Genomic DNA, 21,545 nt, shown 5'->3' on the forward strand with positions numbered 1-21,545 from the left:
TGTCATCTTTGTGTCAAAAAAGGGCACTTGAACACGTCATAAATACTACAAGTGACAGGCAACATGCATGTCCATTCTGTGCCTGCAAGAAAGAAAAGGACACTGAAAGACTGACCGGACCCCTGGTGATTCTACGTGCTTGATCGACAGACTTCGGTTAACAGCTTACGGTCAACTTTCTCTGTCGAGGTCATAGCTTGGTAATAAACAATCATACAGCAGATGACGTGAACGTTTAAATGTAAAAGTGTTTGTGTGTCTCATGTTAGACTTTGTTTTGTCCCCATTCAGGCACATGTGGGTTTATTAATTACATTCAGGCTTAGCAGCATCATGTTTTACTTATTGGTAAGCAACACAGCACAGCACAAGTTGAGTCTTTCTAAATCTGCTCAGCAGCTGCTTTCATGTCACACATGGTCGTCCAAAAATACCATATTGTCAGACACTCTCACCCATTTTCCTCTGCTTTAGCATGTGTTGCAACTTAATCATAAAGTGACTTTTTTACTCAACCATTTAAGCCAAGAGGAAATGTTCGATTATGTTGAAAGAGGAGTAGGAAACAGGAAATAATGTTATCCCACAGATGTAAATAGCTGAAGGTTACACTGGAGATTATATAAAATATGTACAACTACTATGTGAAGTGAATCTGTGTGTAGTTTGAGTGGTTTGCACAAGTTTGGCCTGTTGTCTTTCTACTAAATTTAGAGAGAAAGAAAACCCCAAACTTACAAACACAATTGAGTGTGTGTGTGTGTGTGTGTGTGTGTGTGTGTGTGTGTGTGTCTATGAATGGGAGAAAGAAATCGTAGTCATGTGGAGGGTTGTTGATCAGCGGCACTCACAGCTGGGAGCTATGGGCTGTGGCCGACCAAAAACAGATCAGAACAGGATCTGCTGAGATCTTCTGTAATTTGAGTGGTAAGCCATTTTTATTTCCTTTCCTGTTTACCTCTATTTTTATCATTTCTGATCTGCTTTTGATTAAAATGTGTCCTACATATACACAAATATCAAATAAAAATAGCATTCACTTCCCAGATCAAACATAAAAAGAACCAAAATCGGTCAAAGGTCAGAAGCTTCAGCAGCCTGCACAAAGAGCAAAGTGTGTTTGTGTTACTATGGTGAAAACCTGGTTTCTGACAGCTTTAATTCAAATGCATACAGGACTGTATGTAGCTTCTAGATACAGGCTCTTCATCATATACACATGCATCTGTAATTTTATTTTTATCTGTTATGTCTATCAGCCCTTTGCAGCAATAACTGCCTGATAAATCTGTGGTATTTTACTCAGTTTGTGCAGATTTGCTAACCTTAGTGGGGTTTTTTTTTGTGGCACCTCTGGTCATGATGCCAGCTGACCTGAGCCTCCAATGCCCAGTGTTGGTGCACACTTTTGTCTATGATGCAGCCAACTTGGGAGCAGTGAGGCATCGGTTTCTCGAGGAGGACAATTCGAAGTACTTGTTAACCTGGGCAGACATGTACTTCTGCCGTCCGTCCTGATTAGTTGCAGTTGCAGCGTGCCTCTAAAGACTACTACAGAATGTCTTAGTTCTTGGCTAAATCTAGAGCCAACCATGAACTCCCAGTCAGTTTATTGCATATGAATTTATTTTAATCCACACTTGAATTACTGGAAAAACTGATCAGTAGAGCACCACAGATTTGTCCAGCAGTTATTGCTTCAAGTCAAGTTTACCATGCAAATTGGATTAAACCATTATTTTGTGCTTAAATGCACTTTATGAATGCATTAAAACGTATGATTTTTAATGTTCGTGTGTTTTGTGATCCTTAAAAAAAAAAACAACAACACAACAACAGATAGTAGAAATACAAAAGCAGCATTTAAGTCATTACTGCCTCGCTTAAACAATACTGTGCAAATATTTTCGTCCATCAAGGGGAATTTTCGTGACGCCTATAATCCCTCCCTTCATATTGTGCACGACTAGGGGTTAATGAGTCAGTTTCACTGATAGATTTAGTTGTTATCTCACTGTGTCAGGAGTGTGGCAGAGATAAAACTGTTGACAACAGCAGCAGCCAAGGTCACCCAGTGCTGCTGAAGTATCTCTGACTTTTTTTCTCACGAGACTGAAACTCATGATACAGACACTTGAAAGAACAAAAGCTATGTTGCTGCATTGAGGCAGAGTAAAGTATGGTGCAGTAATGAATGTATCTTAATAACCTCAGGCACAACTTATTTTTCTTTTTCATTTACTGTATACGTTACTACATAGGTTTTTCATTTTGTCAATCATTTACTGTCCTGCTTTACATTCATGCTTTGATGATTAGTCCACTAAGTTAATGGACCGATGTGAGTGCAAGTAATTAGCGGGTTTAGCATGGTCCACAGCAGAATTGTGATTTTTCTGTCCCAACCACCACTTCACCTGTGCTCATCTCCTTCACACAGGCCCCACACGTGTGTTGTCCACCTTCCCCAGTGTTTCAGTGGTTACTCACTGAAGTGCTGTTCAACAAAATCAGTTCTTAAGGAAAAAAAAACAACAAAAAAACCACGTCATAGGTCACGTCACCTCTTCACCAGTGAAGGTGGGTTTGTTTCAAGCAGAACTAATGTTAGTCACTGAGTGGCCTTGACAGCTGACTCCTGACCACAGAAACTCATTAAAGCGCACACGCACGCACAGTTGACAGATAAGACGTCATAGCTTCAACTGTGCCTCCTCCAGAGAACAATGATGCTGCAGAGCCATCAACCTGCTCAGTCTACGCCAGAAACACCTGTTAGGGGCCTGTCCCATACACGGAGCATGGAGGTTCATTCCTGACCTATGACGTAAACATTATATTTTTACTTAATATTTCACAGCAAGGGTGCAACTTAAGTGGAGGCTTGTCATAATAATTACCATATTTAGACAATGTCTATTAAGGATACATGTACAGCATCACTTACAAACTTAAATCCTACTGGATAGGATTCAAGACAAACAGGCAAACAAAACCCTTCACCCTTTTCTTGACACAATGTTGGCCATGGTCACACAGAACGTGACGTAAAGTACAGTATGTGTGATTTCTATTAAATGGCTGCTCACACATATTTCACATATCTTTTACATCATTTAATGATGTGTCATTTGTCTCCTCAAAGCACATTGCAAAGTTAACTCGTGAGGGGAGGAATGAAGCTTGACAGGAAGCAGAGGTGCCCAGACATTCAAATGTGCCAGGTTTTGTGAGGTGTTGAACATGCTTCATCAGTAAAAATACAAGAAATAAAGATCATTACTAATTAACACCACATATAACCTTGTTATTGGACTTTAGTTCAAACCTTGCATGGAACTAAGTAAATGGTGTCTTGAAACGCTTTGAACTTGGATTGTATTTCTTCTTTTATCTGTTCCTGGCACATGTCTGGCAAAAAGTTACTTTATGCCAGAAGCCTTCTCAGACAAAACACGTCAAACTTTTACTAATGCTTTTTACAATCAGTTAAAAAGGAAAAAAATTAAACTTAAAAAAAATTAAATTTAGCATGACAATAGCCATTCGGAGTCGTTATTAGCTGTCAGCCCTGATTTAGGTTGGCAACCTACATGTGTTTTGTGTAGACAGACTCAACCACTGCAGAGAACCTATTTGCGGTGCAGAAAAGTATTTAGGCGAAAATGTTTACTCATTATCTTAAATCCAGAACAATTGAATTATTAATCTAATGTAAATACTGCAGTATGTGCAAATTTTATAAGGTTCCTCTTTCACACGGTTTGGGAACAGCCTATTGATTCTGAAATCCATGAATATCGAGTTTTAGAAAAGAAGCTGCGTACCACACTTGTAATGTAAGACAGTGTCTGAAAGCCACAGCATGCACCAACGTTGTGACGTGACAGAGCTGAGCTCTGGCATGGAGCCATGTGGAAGTCAGGAACTGGAGATCAGCTCCGGCAAGACCGAGTCGTGAAGAGCCGTGAATGGAGGAAAGAGGCCAGAAAGAGGTCCCAAGTCATTTTAATATTTGGGCGACAGTGAGAAGTAGTATCACGAGTACTGCAGTGTCACAGTCCACTACAATCAGGTGAGACCTAACAAGAAAGCTTTTGTTCACGAAGTCTACAGAAAAGACAGACAGTCTACTGTTAAAATCCACAACACTCAATCTTTAAACACACACACAGAGATAAAGCCTAAACTTCAGATACTCAACCTGAGGTCTGCATGCAACAGAACAGGATTTTTGCTCTGGCTCTCTCTCACACATACATGTTTTTTTATTCACTAAACACACACACACACACACACTTTGTCTCTGAATAGTGCTTTTGACAAAAGAGTGCTGAAACTCGAAGACACTGAGACCCACTAAACTCCGCACATACACACAGAGCATCTCTCTTTAAATACTTCGCTTCCTGTGTTGTCTTGTTTTGCGCAAACTTGTAAAATTGCTTGTGTTTCTGAACCCAAACCGCTGCACAGGGCAGGGAATCAAACCTCCAGCTGGCTCGTTGTCAGTGACAGATCATTGGCGCGACTATTGTCTGTGTGTAGAAACAATGATGGATCCAAACTATGATCTTAAACTACACAAGAGTCCAGGTATGTTACCAAATATATGATTGAGGCAGCTCTGAAAGGAGTGAATGCTCCTCTTCTTTCCTACAATAACGACATAACCAAAAATTAATAACTGCGTATTACGGTAGCACTGTTACAATAAGATAAGGTATTATTTCACTTCCCAAAATAACAACGTTATATCTGGCTGTGTGAAGCTCTAAATCATGTAATAACATTTTTTCAGTTGAGTAAGATACTTTTACAGTTTATTTTAAAGTTTCCAGTACAAACCAACTGGTTTTGATTATCCCACAATTTCAAAGTTAGCATTATAACGAAATGTTGACTGAAGATGTAAAATATTTTACATCAACTACCAATGTAAGTGTTCAATGTTAATAAACTTAAAAGTGCATCACTTTGCTTGAAACTGAAGACAGTTTGAACTTTACCAAAGGAAACATTTTTCAATCATTCATACTTGTATTTTTGTGGACAAACATCTGAATATGTTCACAGATGGACACACAATCTCTCTCACACAAGTTTCTATGTATCTATCTGATCAAAGTGAGCTTCTGTATACAGATAAAAACAGCTTTTGGAGCCTTCAAAGGAGCCACGTGATATGGTATATATCATAACACACAGTGTGTATTCATACAGAGACACACTTCATCTCTGACAAGAGAAGACTTCATTGTCTGTCTCCACTCTACAATGTATTAATGTCACTATATATTGTTCTTTTCTTCACCCTCTCACACCCTCTGTACTATAGTAGTAATAGTAATGAGTAGGAGATTTAGTAACAAGAGAGGGAGTCAACCCTTCCCTAAAATGCAGATGATTACATACGGAATCATTTCCAGTTTTCTTAAATAATGGTAACCAGGAGCAAGCATCAAAGAGAGGAGTTGACTATATTTTGACAGATAAGTCACTTTGACTCAGTATCATTTTTCAGACATGCTCCACCTTGATATTATTCAACAGCACTGGTTAACAGAGAACAAGGGGCCATAGTCACAAAATTGCCAAAATGTGCTAAGACTAGCTGGTCCATACAGCTGTTTGAATGTTTGATAAGAAAGTATTAACTAGGACCGAATCCTTATTATTCACCAGTCTCTGTTTCTCATCTTTAAGAATTATCTGGCTGCAACTGCAAAGTATTTTAATTAGGACAGAGGTTGTTGTGCAGCAGTTATCCCCTTCATCTCACCAACCACATCCTGTTTAGATGCCACAGGCTCTAATTAGACACAACTGGACTTTCTCATACAGTAGGTGCAGTTGGGTTATGGAATCTGTCCCTACAGGCTGAGGCTCCTCAGCGACTGTCCGCACACTTCTGTTAACATGTTCAATGTGGGCATAATCCACTCATCCACTTTACTCTGGAGTTCTCTTACTTTCACATTACATGGAAGGATATGTCTAGATGGGATCATGGTGGCGTTATTGCAAATTAGAGATTAGAGAGAGATGTTGCGGATAACAGTCAAATTCTGCATCTACACACTTGGGGAAAAAAAAGAAGCCAAACTAACATTTTTCCCCCTTTTGGAGGAAAACAACAATGAAACTAAGTAACTAAGAGAAGGCAGAATACTCCTACTCCATTCCCCTATCACATACCCTAGGTTTGGAAAATTATATGTCTCTAGTTCTCTGGCTCACTGTTTCTAAATGCAACACACTGTCCAATTCAAAAGTGTATTTACAAGAATTAAAGCTTAAATTAAGTCTCATTGTTGAGAATTGAAACACTCCTCTTGCTACTAATTTAGAAATATTAAAGTCAATCTACTTCGATCTACTGCAATTTAAAACATAGCTGCAGATTGGATGAGACTGAAAACACTCAATCACAGCTAATCAAGTAATGGAACAAAGACTTTGCTAATGCTGCCTTTGTCCATTATCTCTGCTGCGAGTTCTTGCTCGTCTTCAGGTTTAATGGACGGGATGCAGGATCACTTTACACCCAACAGTCAATTACTCGCTCACTGTGTGAGGAAGTGCGTCTGTGAGAGTGTGTGTATAAAAAAGATAGAATATCTTCAACATCAACAACAAATGCCTTCTCCGTATTGAAAACACACTGAATGCAGCAGAGACTAGCCCACATACGGAACATACTGACTCATAAGACAGTCCATCATCTCGCATCAACGCTGCAATAATTATGTAATATTTTTATTTAAATCTGTTTTACTTCTGAGCTCATTTAAGGAATGCTCTGCCACTTTTGGAAACAGACACATTCCCTGAGATGCACTCAGGGGTTGGTTACTCATTCACTTAAACATTACCTTGTGGACCTCTCATAGCTTGTAAAATTGCAGTACAAGTACCCCAAAGTGCATGACAGTGAGGTGCTGCTCTATAGGACACCAAACGCCCGGTGTGCAGTGAGAGTATTTAAAACTAGAAAACCTTGGATTAATTGGGTGGCAAGTTTCAACAGGTCAACAGAAACCTGTCAAATTGCAGATAAATGAAACCAGAGTAACCAGTTTAGCTACATGCTATTCCAGCAAGTAGAGTCACTGTGAAATGTGAAATTCAGTGACTCCGGGGACAAAGTACGCAGTCTGTCAGTGCTAAATTGACCTTTAGCTAACCGCAGATGACCAATACCCTGCACATACACACAATGAATGCATGGATGACTGTGGCCTTCAGCCTTAAAGTGGCTGCCAGGTAAAGGTCAACTCAAAATCTCTGAACTGTCAGTCACAGTGACCCAGTTAGGACTTGGTTTTATGTTCTGAGTAATCCTATCACAAGCGAACAGACACTTCAATGTTCACACCTGCCCATAAGCATCTGTCTCCATGGTGGATCTTGTGCCCACGTGTTACCCCTGCTAATGTACCACATGCACTCAGAGCGTCATCATGCTTGAGGATGCAGCCAGCTGGCTGCATGTAGCCTACTATCAGACCTGTTGTCCTCTGCATCAAGGACGCATCAACATTTACACTATGTGTCTCATACCACCTCTGCCAGAGGTTTGAGTGTTCTGATGACAATTCATCCTAGTACTTGTACTCTTGTATTTAGTGCCGTCAACCTGTGATCGAATCGTCCGAAGCACATTTTGAAACTAAGTGTAAATCGGTTCGATTTGGCCACTTCGAACAACAATCCAGCTCACTCCGGTCCATTGACTGGTTGGCAGCATGGACAGCCTAGTCAAATTTTAAAATGAGTCTTCAGATTCAGAGCTGCATGACAACTATTTTCTGGTCCTCCAAGCAAGTGCAGAATTTTACATAATAATATCATTTTTCATTAACAATTCCTGGTCTGTATCAGATTGTATGTCGCACATATGTTATTCAAATTCTTCATCAAATTGGCATAAGCCTACAGCACAAAAAACAAAAACAAAAAAAAGTCAACTAGTTTAAAAAAAAAACAGTCTGCAATAGGTTGCTCATACTGTACTTCATTCTGAAAATACGTTTGTTTATACACTAAGTAATACACATTTCTAAGATAGCTCAATAGTTTGCTTTACGTCACAGGTTTGCTGACTAGAGTGCAGGGAAAGAATATGTAACCAATTGACTTTTCTTGTGTTTAAATGAAATGTAGTTGATAGTACAGTGTTTTTTTTTGACCTTTGCAGTTAAGTCATGCCACCAGGTTTCTGAATGTGACCCGGTTACAAAGCGATTCAGACGGACCATGATCCGTGAACCAGCAGCCAGCTCTGAATACAACACAACAGAACTTATTGTAGCTGCTTTTAGGAAGAGGCAGTGATTAGGAAATGCAGAAAATTGACTCCAGTAACAGGGAGAATAGTGTCTGCAAAGACATCATGCAGTGTTGGATATCAAGATTTGGTCATAACCTACACACCCAAAAACACATGCTGAAAAATATACACATGCTCTGTGAAGTAGTGGACTGAATAGCAGGAAAACAGATTGCCCAATCCTATATTCACCACAGAGACAAAGAAAGAAACTGTCCTCGTCTCAATGCTTCTCTGTCCCTCTCCCTCTCGCTCTGTGAGACTTCCTGTTTAACATCTTATGTTCAGTTTAAAATGTTTCATTAATCCTGCAAAAAAAAAGACAAGTATAATTTCTGTTTGTTTCTTGCCTTGTCAACCCCTCCTCAATGCACTGTCATGTATAAACACAACCAAACAAACAGACGCAGACAAACAGACACACACACACCGCTCAGATAAGTAGTTGGCAAAAGCTACTGGCCATTAGAAACCTGTTCTCTGCTTCATTCCTTAGCACACACACACACACGAAACTTCCTAACTTATAAAGTATGTAAAACAGACATGATAACACACAAAATCACACAATTGAATACATGCTATGACAATGAGCACCACAAACACACCCAACTCATACACACACACACACACAAACACTTGTCTATTTAGTCCCACCTGTGCCATTGTAGCAACAGCAGCAGCAGCGGGCGAGAATCCATCCACAGCAACGCCAGGCTTGCTTCATCCTCGCTCACACACTCATCCTACACTCGCACTCCTCTCTCCCCCTCTTTTTCACACAGACACACCTCTTTCTAGCTGTCTGACTCAATCACTAACCAGTCAACTAACTTCCAAAAACCCGACTGGCTGGGAGAGTATGTGTTCAGCAAGAGATTCGAGTTCACACTGCTGATACTCAGCAAAGGAGGAGGGAATGGAGGAGGGAACAGAGGAGGAGCCTACACACCCGCACTTTCTCAGATACTGTTGTCGAGTTTCTCTCCCCCCTCTCGTGTGCACACTTCTGTTCTCTACAACAAAAGTCACTTAATTATTGTGACGGACTACTTTCCCATTGTGGAGAACTGGGCCTCAGGCTCCAACAGTCAGTGAGTGAGTGAGTGAGTGAGTGAGTGAGTGAGTGAGGTGACAGAAAATGCAGTATTCCCAAAGTTTACTTTCCACATTGTGTTATGTTACAGTTTTAATGTTACAATTCTAATTTATTGTATTATTATAATAATATATTATTTAATAAATTTATTTAAAAGAAAAAAAGAAACTGCCGTTGCTCAATACTTTGTTGAAGCACCTTTAGCACCAATTACAGCCTCAAGTCTCTTTGTGTATGATGGTACAAGGTGCTACTCACCTATTCTGGGCAGTTTCTCCCATTCTACTTTGCAGTACCTCTCAAGCTCCACCAGGTTGGATGGGGAGCGTCGGTGCACAGCCATTTTCAGATCTCTCCAGAGATGTTCAATCAGGTTCAAATCGGGTCTCTGGCTGGGCCGCTCAACGACATTCATAGAGTTGTCCCGTAGCCACTCCTTTGTTATCTTGGCTGTGTGCTTAGGGTCATTGTCCTGTTGAATAATGAAGCGTCGCCCCAGTCTGAGGTCCAGAGTGCTATGGAACAGGTTTGCATCAAGGACATCTCTGTACATTGCTGCATTCATCGTCCGCTCAATCATGAATAGTCTCCAAGTTCCTGCCGCCTAAAAACATCCCCACAGCATGATGCTGCCACCACCATGCTTCACTGTAGGGGATGGTATTGACCAGGTGGTCAGCGGTGCCTGGTTTCCTCCAGACATGACACTTGACAGGCCAAAGAATTTTGTTTCTTATAATGTGAAAATCCTTAAGGTGAGCTGTCATGTGCCTTTTCCTAAGGAGTGGTTTCTGTCTGGCCACTCTACCACACAGGACTGATTGATGGAGTGCTGCAGAGATGGTTTTTCCTGGAAGGTTCTCCTCTCTCCACAGAGAAAAGCTGGAGCTCTTTCAGAGTGACCATTGGGTTCTTTGTCACCTCCCTGATTAAGGCCCTTCTCTCTCGATCGCTCAGTTTGGTTTATAGTTTGGTTTCTAGTTCGGCTCTAGAAAGAGACCTGGTGGTTCCAAACTTCTTCGGTTTACAGATGATTGAGGTCACTGTGCTCATTGGGACCTTCAATACAGCAGAAATTTTTCTGTACCCTTGAATCCTGTCTCGGACTTCATGGCTTTATTGCTTTATCTAATTTTTACATATCAATCTTGCCTTGGGCCACAGCTCACCAAACACCACACACCACACAAAGGACAATGTCAGGCCAATGCATTGCTCCAGCATTTGAAGAACTAGTGGACTGTAAAATATTCCCCCGTGAGTGTGTGCACTTTCATACAGTAAGCTCTGCAGCAGCAGGTAAGACAACATATATGCACTTAGCCTAGATAAAGTGCTTTCAGCAGCTCAGTTTTCCTGCAGTGCCCCAATTTAGACACAGCAGACCACTACTGATGTTCAACGGCAAGAAATACAGGAAAAAACAACTCGGACATCACATTGCTCCAGTCTAACCCCAAAGGTCTTAAAACCTAAGAACAATGTTGGTCAATGTAAAACAGAAGCAAGAAGGCAAGACGCAAGTTCCATCTGTAACCTACAGTATATGATTACAATGATGTATGTCCTGAAAGAGTTGCTGCTTCTCTGGGACTTTAAAACTTCATTATGATGTATTTTCAGTTCACTTACATTTGGAGCTTGAATGTCAGTTTGTTTTTTTATAGAGGACAAGGAGACCTACTTTGCAGAGCAGTCACAAGACCCAAGATACCCACCCACACACACCCACACAAAGAGGGAAGAGGCTGAAGCTTGAAAGAGCCCTGCACCAGTTTACATCCAGTCCACTTAATTAGCAATGACTCTTTAAGGCTAATTAACAGTTTGACTCATTCTTTTACAACTAGAGGATAGTTAATTATTTAACTGCTGAGGAAGCACAGGTTCTACTAATTCTCCATTTACATCCCCATTGAATTTCCAGCACAAACCAACTAATGAAGATTGATTGCTTGAGAAGTTCTTTTTTTTTTTTTAAGCAGGTAAATATAAGCTGTTGATGGACATTCTTCTAAAACTGTCTGGTTTCACGTAGGCTGTGTCCTTAATCACCATCGACTCACTACATAGAGTGCGTGCCAGTTGTAGTGTTGTGCAAATGTTGACTGTATAAATCTGTCCACTATACAGTGTATATAAAGTATCCCACACTTTAACCCTAAAAATAGTGAACTTCACATGGCTACTTTCTGCTAACAATCCCCATTTTTAAAGATGAGAAAACTGCTTTTTACTGGCTCAAACAGCTGTTAATGATGACACAATAGTATTAGTGTCCAACATCTTGAGTAACTTGTCACTACTGATTGGAGTACTGCATGTACATTAGAAAAAGGGAGTACTGAATGACTGGGGGTGGGTGGGGATATAGTCATAGTATATTACAAAACCTTGTAGTCCGTTTTTGAAACTGAAGCAACTTGCATTCATGAAGGGACTAGATGTTGCTGCCAGCTGGATATGTAAGGACAAGAAATGGTTAAAATGATGGTAATACATTTTTTTTAAAAAGTACAGTATCTGCACTCTTTGTTTTCTTTGATATCACCTGAATGTGTGAAACTTTATTTCTGGGCACAAAGTGTTTCCACTGTGTTTCACTCCTCTATTTTTACATCAGCATCTCTGCAGCTTCTGTAGTCTCCCCTCTATGCTCAATACAAAAAAAAATGTAACCTATTCTCTCTATTCTCACAAGTGGTCTATTCGTAACAGAAACACAGCTGTCAGAGTACTGGTTTAGGGGATCTGCTGCAGTTCAATTTATTGTTCACATTCAATTATGTCACACATTAGTTATTACAAAAACAAGAGTAAGTTAACATGAAAACAACTGTGGAAGGACTCTGCGGGGCAGTAAGGCATATAAACAGCTCTCTTTAACACGGTGATACATATTGTGTTCATATGTCAACAACTTCATGCCGAGCTGAGCTGAGGTTTGTTTGGTAGAGAGTAAATAAGTAATGAGTCCCTGTTAGTCAAGTTGTATTTATACCTTTCACATGGTATGGGCCGGGCACGTCAGCCTTTACTGATAAGTTGAACAAGTCACGCAATGTGACCCTGAGCCTGCCAACAGCGTCATCAAACATTAGGATCGTCTCAGCATTTCCTAAACCTCTTCAATGTGTGTGCTGATTTCCATGTGTAGCGGCTGCAGATGTCTGATTTGCATCTCTTTACTGAAACACAAAACATCCTTTTCAGCGTCAAGAGCGAGAAGCACACGATGGCTGCGGTAGGCAAATCAGCTGATCACACAGTGTTAGACTGTGGCAACAGTGAAGAGGAATCACCCGCACACCAACATTTACCCTTTGAGGTTTTTTTAACCCTTAGCAAGACAAAAATTGTAAACTGGTAATAACAAAAAAGCAAAGACATTGTGACCATGTAAGAAGGTGGGAGGAGACTTATGTTTAAAGTTGGATATGCAAGGGAGTCCTGATAAGATTGGAGAGTGAGGCATATGTGCATGGCTTTAATGAAAGAACATTCAAAGTAAATTAAGAACATTTTGCAGCATCCTCTTCAGGTTGGTTATCCACTGATAATCATCAGCACAAGCTGCTGTGTGTGTCAAGCCTTGATAAGAGTCAGAGGCCAAAAGTCATTTGCAATAAGTGCATCGGGCAGCTGTTTAAGCAGCTCCCCAGCGCCCCCTGTTAGACAGAACAGGAACAATCTGTTGTGTGTGTAGCTGCGTGGCCTTAGAATGACAGACCTCAGCCACTGACCTGTCTTGTGATTTTGTTCAGTCATATTAAGATTAAGACCATAAGTTTGTGAGCAGTGCATTCATAATGAATTTCCTGTTTCCTACAGTAGATCTAGTAACAGGGGGAAGCATATACTTTTATTCTAAACAGCCTCAGAGAGAATGTGAAGTCATGCTGTGTTAACTGTTGGAGGATGGGGGCAGCATCTTGTAAGGTTTGCACTTAGCCTGCCATGCTGGTTACAGTCAGTTACCTCAGTGCCTTTTCTTTGGGTTTGGTTAAAAAGTCAAAACCGATCAAATGTGATGGAGATGAGGTAAATGTAAAGTGACACTCCTCTTCTGACTCACCAAGAAAGAAATGTCTGCGGGGTCGTCACAATATTGTACAGGAAAACAAACACAATTCATTTCTCATTTCTATTAGAGCTGAGGATTTTCTAGTGTCTTTCATTTTGTGACAGCATGTTCTGGTCAAGCTGCAGGGACACACTACATGAAACTGCTGGTTGTGTACTCAGCCTCTTTGCCCTTAATCGCTAAAGCTTCCTGTTGGTCCTTCGTTTACTCAGCAAAGGTGTGTTAAGACAAGAAAGGAAGGCAAGTGAGCAAATATGCATTGGTGTATTATTAACAGAAATGGGTTAGCCCACATTAATTAAAGGCATTTTATTCTTAATTAGTCACTCGAGTGTCTGAAAATGAGCTTTTTATGCCAAGATCCAAACACTGGCACTGTTATCAGAAGGCTGAGTACTCTTGAATAAAACTAATCTAAATGTAGTGCACTACATTCAAAACACGGATTTTATGTGGACTTCACAAGAGAAATTTAATGATTTCTTGTGACCAGCTCACATTTACTTTTTATTCTACCTATTGTCAATGTTCTACAAAAAAGAAAAGAAAGAATCCTTGTACATTTTTTTAAGCCAATAGAAAAAAACTGATTTCAAACTGTTAATTTTCCAGTAACATATTTAAAAGTTTGAATATAGAGCCTGGTTTCGAAATAGTGCAACAGAGGAAACATCTTTTCTACATGCTCACACACCGGACGTTTGCTGCTACAGACAGACATCTATATATCCATTTGTTAGACATATTTACAGATCTATAAAAGGTTTATATCTTCTTCTTAATAAATAATACATAAAAAAATGATGAGCATTTACCATCATTGATTTCAGGGAGCTCTATAAAGCCTGTCTAAGGGAAACAGATTAAGCCAAATGTGTTTCATACACTGTAATAAACACGCTTCACCAGCAGGGGTCAATATTGACGAGTTTACCTGAAATGACCAGACCAAACAAAGTCAGCGTTTTCTATCAGACTGATCAGCAATAAAGATATTATGAACACATATTATGAAATCAAATTATTTTTTATTCTGATTTTCCTGGCTATTCTTAGCTTTAGAACTTTCTCTGCTTTTACTACAGAGCAATAAAAAAACTAAATGAAGACGCTGAACTTTAGTGCAAGGTCAGTGTTGAAAGATCCTTTCCAGCTTCAGGTCGGCACTTCCTACCTTTTCCCGATCCGAAGAAACAGTCCATCTCCACACTGGAACGCGAGTGAGAGACACAGAGTGCAGAGCTGGGAACCAGCCCCTCCTGAGGTGGGCTGCGGTCGGTGGTCCGGACCAGACACCAGCCGGGCCGCTCGCTCGGCCGCTCCAGCAGCTCAACGGTCTGACCTGAGGAGATGAGATTTTCACACATTTTAGTTGCAGATTTTCCAGGTCTACAACACATGAACACAAACAAAACTCTTATATTATATATAGCAGGTTTTAATGCAACTGCCTAAAATCTGGATTTAGCTCTTTAAAAGCAAACTATAAATGAAACACAAGGACCAAAAGGTTTCACTCACCCGTGCTGACAGACATCTCTGTGCTGCATCCTGCTGTGAAGTCCTGAAGGACGACAGTCAACTCACAACCACCAGAGAGCTGCAAAAACAAAAGAGCGTTTTCTTTGAAACTATGTTGTTTGTGTGTGAGGCTAAAATACAAAAAATGGACAACATGGTCACATCTTCAAAAACGTAAGACATATTATCCACCGCGGTAATTATCCAATGGACGGCCCATTCGCTTAGTTAAATCCAGGTTGTTGTTTTTTTAGACTGCAGGTATCATCTGTCTATAATTATCTGCAGTTTAAGTTAAAGTATTCATGGTAAATACTTTAGAATGAAACATTCTCTCCCTCTCTCATTCTGTTGCGCTCACCTTCACTTCTAGTAAACTAAGACCCCATATGGGCTAAAGACGTAATACACTAATAATCACAACAATAACAGACAGAAATATGTATGGCCCAAAGTGAACATAATATAGTACCTAAACATTCAGTTGACTGAAATAAAGAAGAGCAAAGTGTTGGGAAGAAAAACACAACTGACCAGACAGTACACATGTGTACTGGCTAAACACAGTATCACCTGAGAGGCAGACATATCAGCATATCCACCAGATCTGTCCCGTAGTTTTCTGTTACTACACATGTTTTGACCTCTGGTGTGAATAAAGCATCACAAAAGCAATTCAATCAAACTTAGCTAGTGTGGTGTGGGTTACTGTGTGTTAAGGGTTAAGTTGCAGATGAAGATTATTTTTAAGTCATCTAGCCTTGGTTGATATGAATACATTTATAAAATTTGATGAAAATAATTTCCTTCTTTGCCAACTTTCTTCTTCTAGCTGCTGCTTCTGCTCTACTCTTATTGTCTTGGAAAATGTCATTGGGTGTGTGCATGCAAGTGTAAGCAGGAGCTCTCTGCTAGGCTAAAGATCGCCTAGCAACTAGGACCCTGTTTCTCCTAAAGGTACCGGTGACTTTATACCTGACAGATGGCCACGCACATACAGCGCGTCAAAGGCCTTGCAGCCCCACGCAGGTGTTCACTTATTCTGGCTAATTAGGCTTCTGCTCAAGTTGAAGGTAGAACTATGTTGAAAATAATATCGCACAACCAAACTCTATACACAAAATTAAAGTTTTATTCAATTTGTTCTATGGTGTACGTATGCCACTACCTACAGTACGTCGTAACAGGGTCACGGCTGGAGTGAAGTGCAGGTGACATGAGGGGACAACAGTATGTTCGTGCTTAATCTAGCAGCTGATATCAGGCTCTGGGAATCGTTTACTGTAGCTTTTCACAGCAACTAAGTGTTGGCAGGCCGTACATTATCTATCCTGAGAAGTTTCTAATCAGGTAAATCAAGCAGAAACACCTTCATGGGTGGTCCGTGAACATGCAGCACATGCTGTGAGCCAAACCTACAGTATAGGGTCACTGCATATCACATGTGCCAGGGCTACAGTAGCCATCAGTCTACTGCAGATTTATTAAAAAAAAAAAAACACTTTTATTGTAAATGTTTAACAAGTAATTCAGCTGAAATTAATTAAATCATTCACAGATATCAGTCTGGATGTACTCTATAAGTTTTGAGCAGTGCAACACTAAGTTGTTTTTTGGTGCAATATAACAGAAATGTTAATATTTCTGAGGGAATTCATGTTGAGGGTTAAACCTAAGAGACTGTGGTTCTGATTTCTTGAACTCTGCTCATCTTTTGTGATTGGCCCCTTGGTCGGAGGGAACCCGACCCAACCTCTTTTTTTCTTCGCTGTCCAAAACAGTGCACTGATCAGATAACAAAACAAGCACCGCCCGGCCAAAAAAAAAAAAAAACACCTGGATTTAACTAAGTAAACAGGCAAAAGCCTTCAGTTGGATAATTGCTGCAGTGATGTCTCAACTTGTGAAATATTACAGTGCAACTTTTTATAAAGCTTATTTTTTTAGAGCTGGGATTTAAATACTGGAGGTTGTGGCCCACGTTGATGTGCAGTGGTAAACACTGGCTAAAAATTAAATCTGTTACCAGAATGTTTCGTACACCGACATTTGCTAATACTAAACAGCATCGCACTTTAACACATTTTGCTGACCTGTATCCAAACAGTCACTCACCCATGTGCCCAACCTGTGTTTCCAAGTTTAACTCAGAATTAATTTTTTTTAAACCACCAACAACCACACAGACAAGACATTATTATTAACTTAAATTATCAAGATTTCCACTCCATAGGAGAGAACCCCCAAACATACCTACTGCCATCCTCCTATCAGTGCCACTCTATCTTGTTTGTTTGCGAGTGAGGGTGTGTCTTATGTTCTAGTGCTGGATGTCATATGACCCATTTCTGTGCACACGCAAGCACGCACCAGCTTATGATGGTCATATGTTAGAGCAGAGGAAAACAACGTTAAGAAGAACAAACACCTCATTCAAATCCAGAACCAACATAACCTGTTAAGAGAAACTATCGAGACATGCTTTGGTTGAGCACAATGCTTTTCTTTTCTGGAAACATAACCCTACATTTATTAGTATCTCAGAAAGTTTGCAGTGTTGATAAACGGTGACATGATTTACTTGAAACCCAAATTATGGAATTACTGCGTGCTTTAAAACGACTAACCTTATTTGAGTAGGTCTCAGGCTGTTTAGTGAAAATGCTCTGTGCACACATTCTTGCAAGTGCGGATAGACTTTCCCACTGCAGAAGCACGTTATCGGCACAAAACAACATTTGTGGAGAAAAGATGATTCAGTATTTAAAGCTACATTGTATCTGGACTCCCAGGGATCCTGCGCTAGGACACCGTTTGTGGACTTCAGCTCTGCTTTCAATACAATCGTTCCAGTTCTGCGAGACAAGCTTTCCCATCTGAATGTGCCTGACACCATGTGCAGGTGGATAACGGAAGTCCACAAATGACACAACCCTCATTGGCCAGGACCAGAACGTCTCCAGGACCAGAACAAGGGCAGCCAGGATTGCAGCTGACCCCTCTCATCCCAGACATAAACTTTCAGCCCCTCCCCTCTGGCAAGAGGCTCCAGTCCATCAAGACCAGGACCTCATGTCACAAAAACAGTTCCTTCCCCACTGCAGTCAGTCTACTGAACAGCGCCCGAATCCCCCCAGATAACCCCCAGAATCCGACCTCCAACTCACGGACATTCGTTCTCACTTTTTCAAGTTGTACTACCTCCCATTGCACTCACTTTCTGTACATAGCTTCTTATTTTATTTTGATTGTATTGTCTTCTGTCTTTCTGTACATACTTCATATTTCACACCTTTGCATTTCAAGACAAATTCCTAGTAGTGTTCTTAACTCTGCCTGGCAATAAACATTAGTATGATTCTGAAATGTTCATCATATGTTGTTAACAACCCATGCAACACATACATGCAAAGAAATCAAACAATACATATCCATAAATTAAGTTATGTGTAATAATGTAAAATTACATAAGTAAAAAGTATTGAACACATGAAGGAAGGGAGGTGCAAGAAGGCACAGAACACCAAGACACCCGCTGAAATCAATCAGTAATTAGAAAGTGGGTGGGAACATCATGGTGTAAACTTTCTATAATTTTGGATAATTGAAAAAAAAAAAAATGTACCAGGATGGTAAAGATGAAATGGCAAGAAAACCCTCAAATGGTTTCAGAAAAAGGGAATTCAGCTGTTGAATGGCCCAACCAATCACCTGGCCTGAATCCAATTTAAAATCTATGGAAACAAGTAAAGATCAGAGTTCATGGAAGAGGCCCACAGAGCTTTCAAGATTTCAAGGCTGTTTGTGTAGAAGAATGGGCCTGAAATTACACCTAAGCAATGCATGCGACTAGTTTCTCCACACAGGAGGCATCTTGAAGCTGTCATTACTAACAAAAGGCTTTTGTGCTAAGTATTAAATAAAGTTCAGTAAGCGTGGTCAATACTCTTTCCCTGTGTCATTTCACATTATTACACATAACGTAAACAAATATCTACAGCTAAAATAGGTCTTAATCCAAAGCTAAGCACAAATAGGCTAAATTCTAAATTCAAAGTCCCCTATATTTTTTTTTATCATTTCATGCTTGATAAAAAGACTGGATAAATAAAAATTGGCAAACCTCTGAAATGTTCGACTGATTGCCAGGGAGAGAAAATTGTACGCATAAAGCAGTTTCCACTACAGTGCATGGCCTATGTGGAAATACTGGGACAGTCCGGGAACGCCAGTCCTGTCTCTGATGAATTATTCTCATATGCAACTAATCTGCAATACTGGTAACATTTTGTTCCAGTGCAAAAAAGCAAGTGCCACATTTTTATACCGCGGCGCCTCACACATGCACTGCAGACGCGACGATCACGTTCTGTTTTGTGCTTCATTGTACTTTTCTGAACAGACAGTGCTCAGGCCTTAAACTTGACAAAATGTTTTGTGTTGGGAGTGAATATTGTGAAGACAACCAATGAAAAATAGCGGACATTTAATAGCTACAGAATATAAAAGAGTTAATATTAAGCCTGAATCTGTGCTGCATCACATTTTCTAATGTCTTTAGCTAATATCTAAGAGTTTTTTTAGCTTAATAGTTTCTTTTTTTTGCAATGTCTGCTAAGGTTAGTCAAATGCATATTTACTGCTTATCTGTGGGAAATGACACATTCAGCAGATGTGTGAGAAGTATAATAACATGACTGGCTGGATTTTAAGATTTTATTCTGAACTATGAACTTTATGAAATTTATCAGGTTTACAGCTTGGTAAACACTTATCTAAAACAAGGGATACAGTATTTCTGCTGTACAGAAAAGGGTGTAAATGTTTGTTACATAATCAGAAAGAAAAGTACTGACACTTCTGCCTTTGTGTACTTTTTGTTTACAGCTTATGGATCCATTCTAAAAACCAATTGTGCTATCACAACATACTTAAAATAATGCCAAGTGTGCAAGGCCACCTACAGTATATGTATTTGGAATAATTAGATCCTCATTTAGTGACAAAAGAAGCTGTTGCTCAATGCGTCCTTCACTGCCAGTAAAATCTACTGCAGTATTACACTGTCTTCCATGTGTTTAGACAAAGACTTCTACACTGCATTACAGTACTAAAGTATACGTTTGACTGTACTTTAAGGGCCAGGACCCACCAAGCTGACCGTCGGCCAGTATTGACTGTCTGGGAGCTGCCTTCAGCCTGGTTTTCGGAGTCTGTCCCGCATCATCGGCACTATCAGCATGTTGAACGGTAACCCTGTCTGTGAAGAGGCCACTCTGATTGGCTGCTCAGCTCAGCAAATCAGTGCACAAAAGGAGACCACGCTATTAACAACGCCAGTACAAATTGTAGCTTCTTACCAAGCATATCCTCAATAAAAAGCACTTATGAACCATTTGTGGTGGAGTAATGTAGAACACATTCTACGTCTACCACTTTCTCTTCCTCTCATGCAGAACCATGCAGAACGTGCAGTGCCACATGCTCGTTGGCTTTTGATTTTGCCGTTTGTTCGAGTGGCATCTGTTAACCCAGACCAAGAAGATGCAGCAGTTGGTCTTCGTCCGTGCTCTTTGACATCGGCCAGGTGTGTCACAGCCCTAATATCATATATGTGCAACTGTTACATATTAGTCACATGTTAGGCCCTGATGCTGCAGTGGAGCATGGGTCAGACTACACTATAAATAATCTGGCGTTTGTCCATATGGAAGCAGGACAGAATCACAAAAACCAGTCCAACCAGTCGAGCACAACAATAGTTATGTAGGCAGTAGCAAAAATAAATGACACCATGTAAAAAGGTCAGTTGTAACATATTACGTATATGCAACAGTAGTGGACAGCAATAAGAAGTGGAAACTGTAATTTGTAGAACTGACCTACAGAGCACACTGTGCTCCACTAGCAACAGAACGTTCACTCATGCGTTAGACGCACTTTGTTTACACTGAGCACAAAGGGAAACTTACAGCACAAGATTGGACAAGAGAAAACTACCATACCTCTGTTTTCATCTGTTTGATTATCAAAACGTGAGTTAGAAAAGTTAAAGAACATGCGCAACACTCTGAGGGGCTGTCAATGATTGTTTGCTATCATAAAAACTGTAGCTTCAAAAGTAAGATTTTAAAATATTACAACAGTAAGTTACTGTTGGAGTTTGATTGTTATTGCACAGACTACATGTGAAAAGTTATTGTTAGTCGACAGTAGTGACAGTAATGACAGCGTGACAAAAGTGCAGTGGCACTAAAACTAAAGTTTATTTTCTTTCTGTAAAATAGCAATGCTCTTACAGAACACAGTGAGTCCAGGATTGTGTTTGCACTGCTTGACCAACATGTCCACTCTGTAATCTGAAGCCAAATGATGTTAATTCAGATGTCTGGAAGCTCACATTTTGTTTATCCTGTCTCTCAGAGGTAGCTAATGACCTGTTTCCTGTCTCTCTATCTACCTGAAATACACACACCTTGTTTAACCATTAATCTACACTTGACACACAC

At 40.2% G+C, this 21,545-nt stretch overlaps 1 protein-coding gene across 7 annotated transcripts in view; it reads right to left on the reverse strand.

The window, feature by feature from the left end:
* kalrna (kalirin RhoGEF kinase a) overlaps positions 1-21,545 on the reverse strand; it is a 119,739-nt gene that overhangs the window by 23,060 nt on the left and 75,134 nt on the right. For 6 of the 7 annotated variants that reach the window (XM_067515396.1, XM_067515395.1, XM_067515398.1 and 3 more), the window contains 2 exons: positions 15,037-15,115; positions 14,690-14,857 (listed from right to left, as the gene is read on the reverse strand). In XM_067515396.1, the coding sequence (XP_067371497.1) occupies positions 14,690-14,857; positions 15,037-15,115 (247 nt within the window). Of the gene's footprint in view, positions 1-8,989; positions 9,211-14,689; positions 14,858-15,036; positions 15,116-21,545 lie in introns of those variants that run through there. The other variant, XM_067515402.1, reaches the window with a different exon arrangement.

This window comes from Channa argus, chromosome 9 (assembly GCF_033026475.1).
Source record: "Channa argus isolate prfri chromosome 9, Channa argus male v1.0, whole genome shotgun sequence".
In the NCBI taxonomy this organism is placed as follows: Eukaryota; Metazoa; Chordata; class Actinopteri; order Anabantiformes; family Channidae; genus Channa; species Channa argus.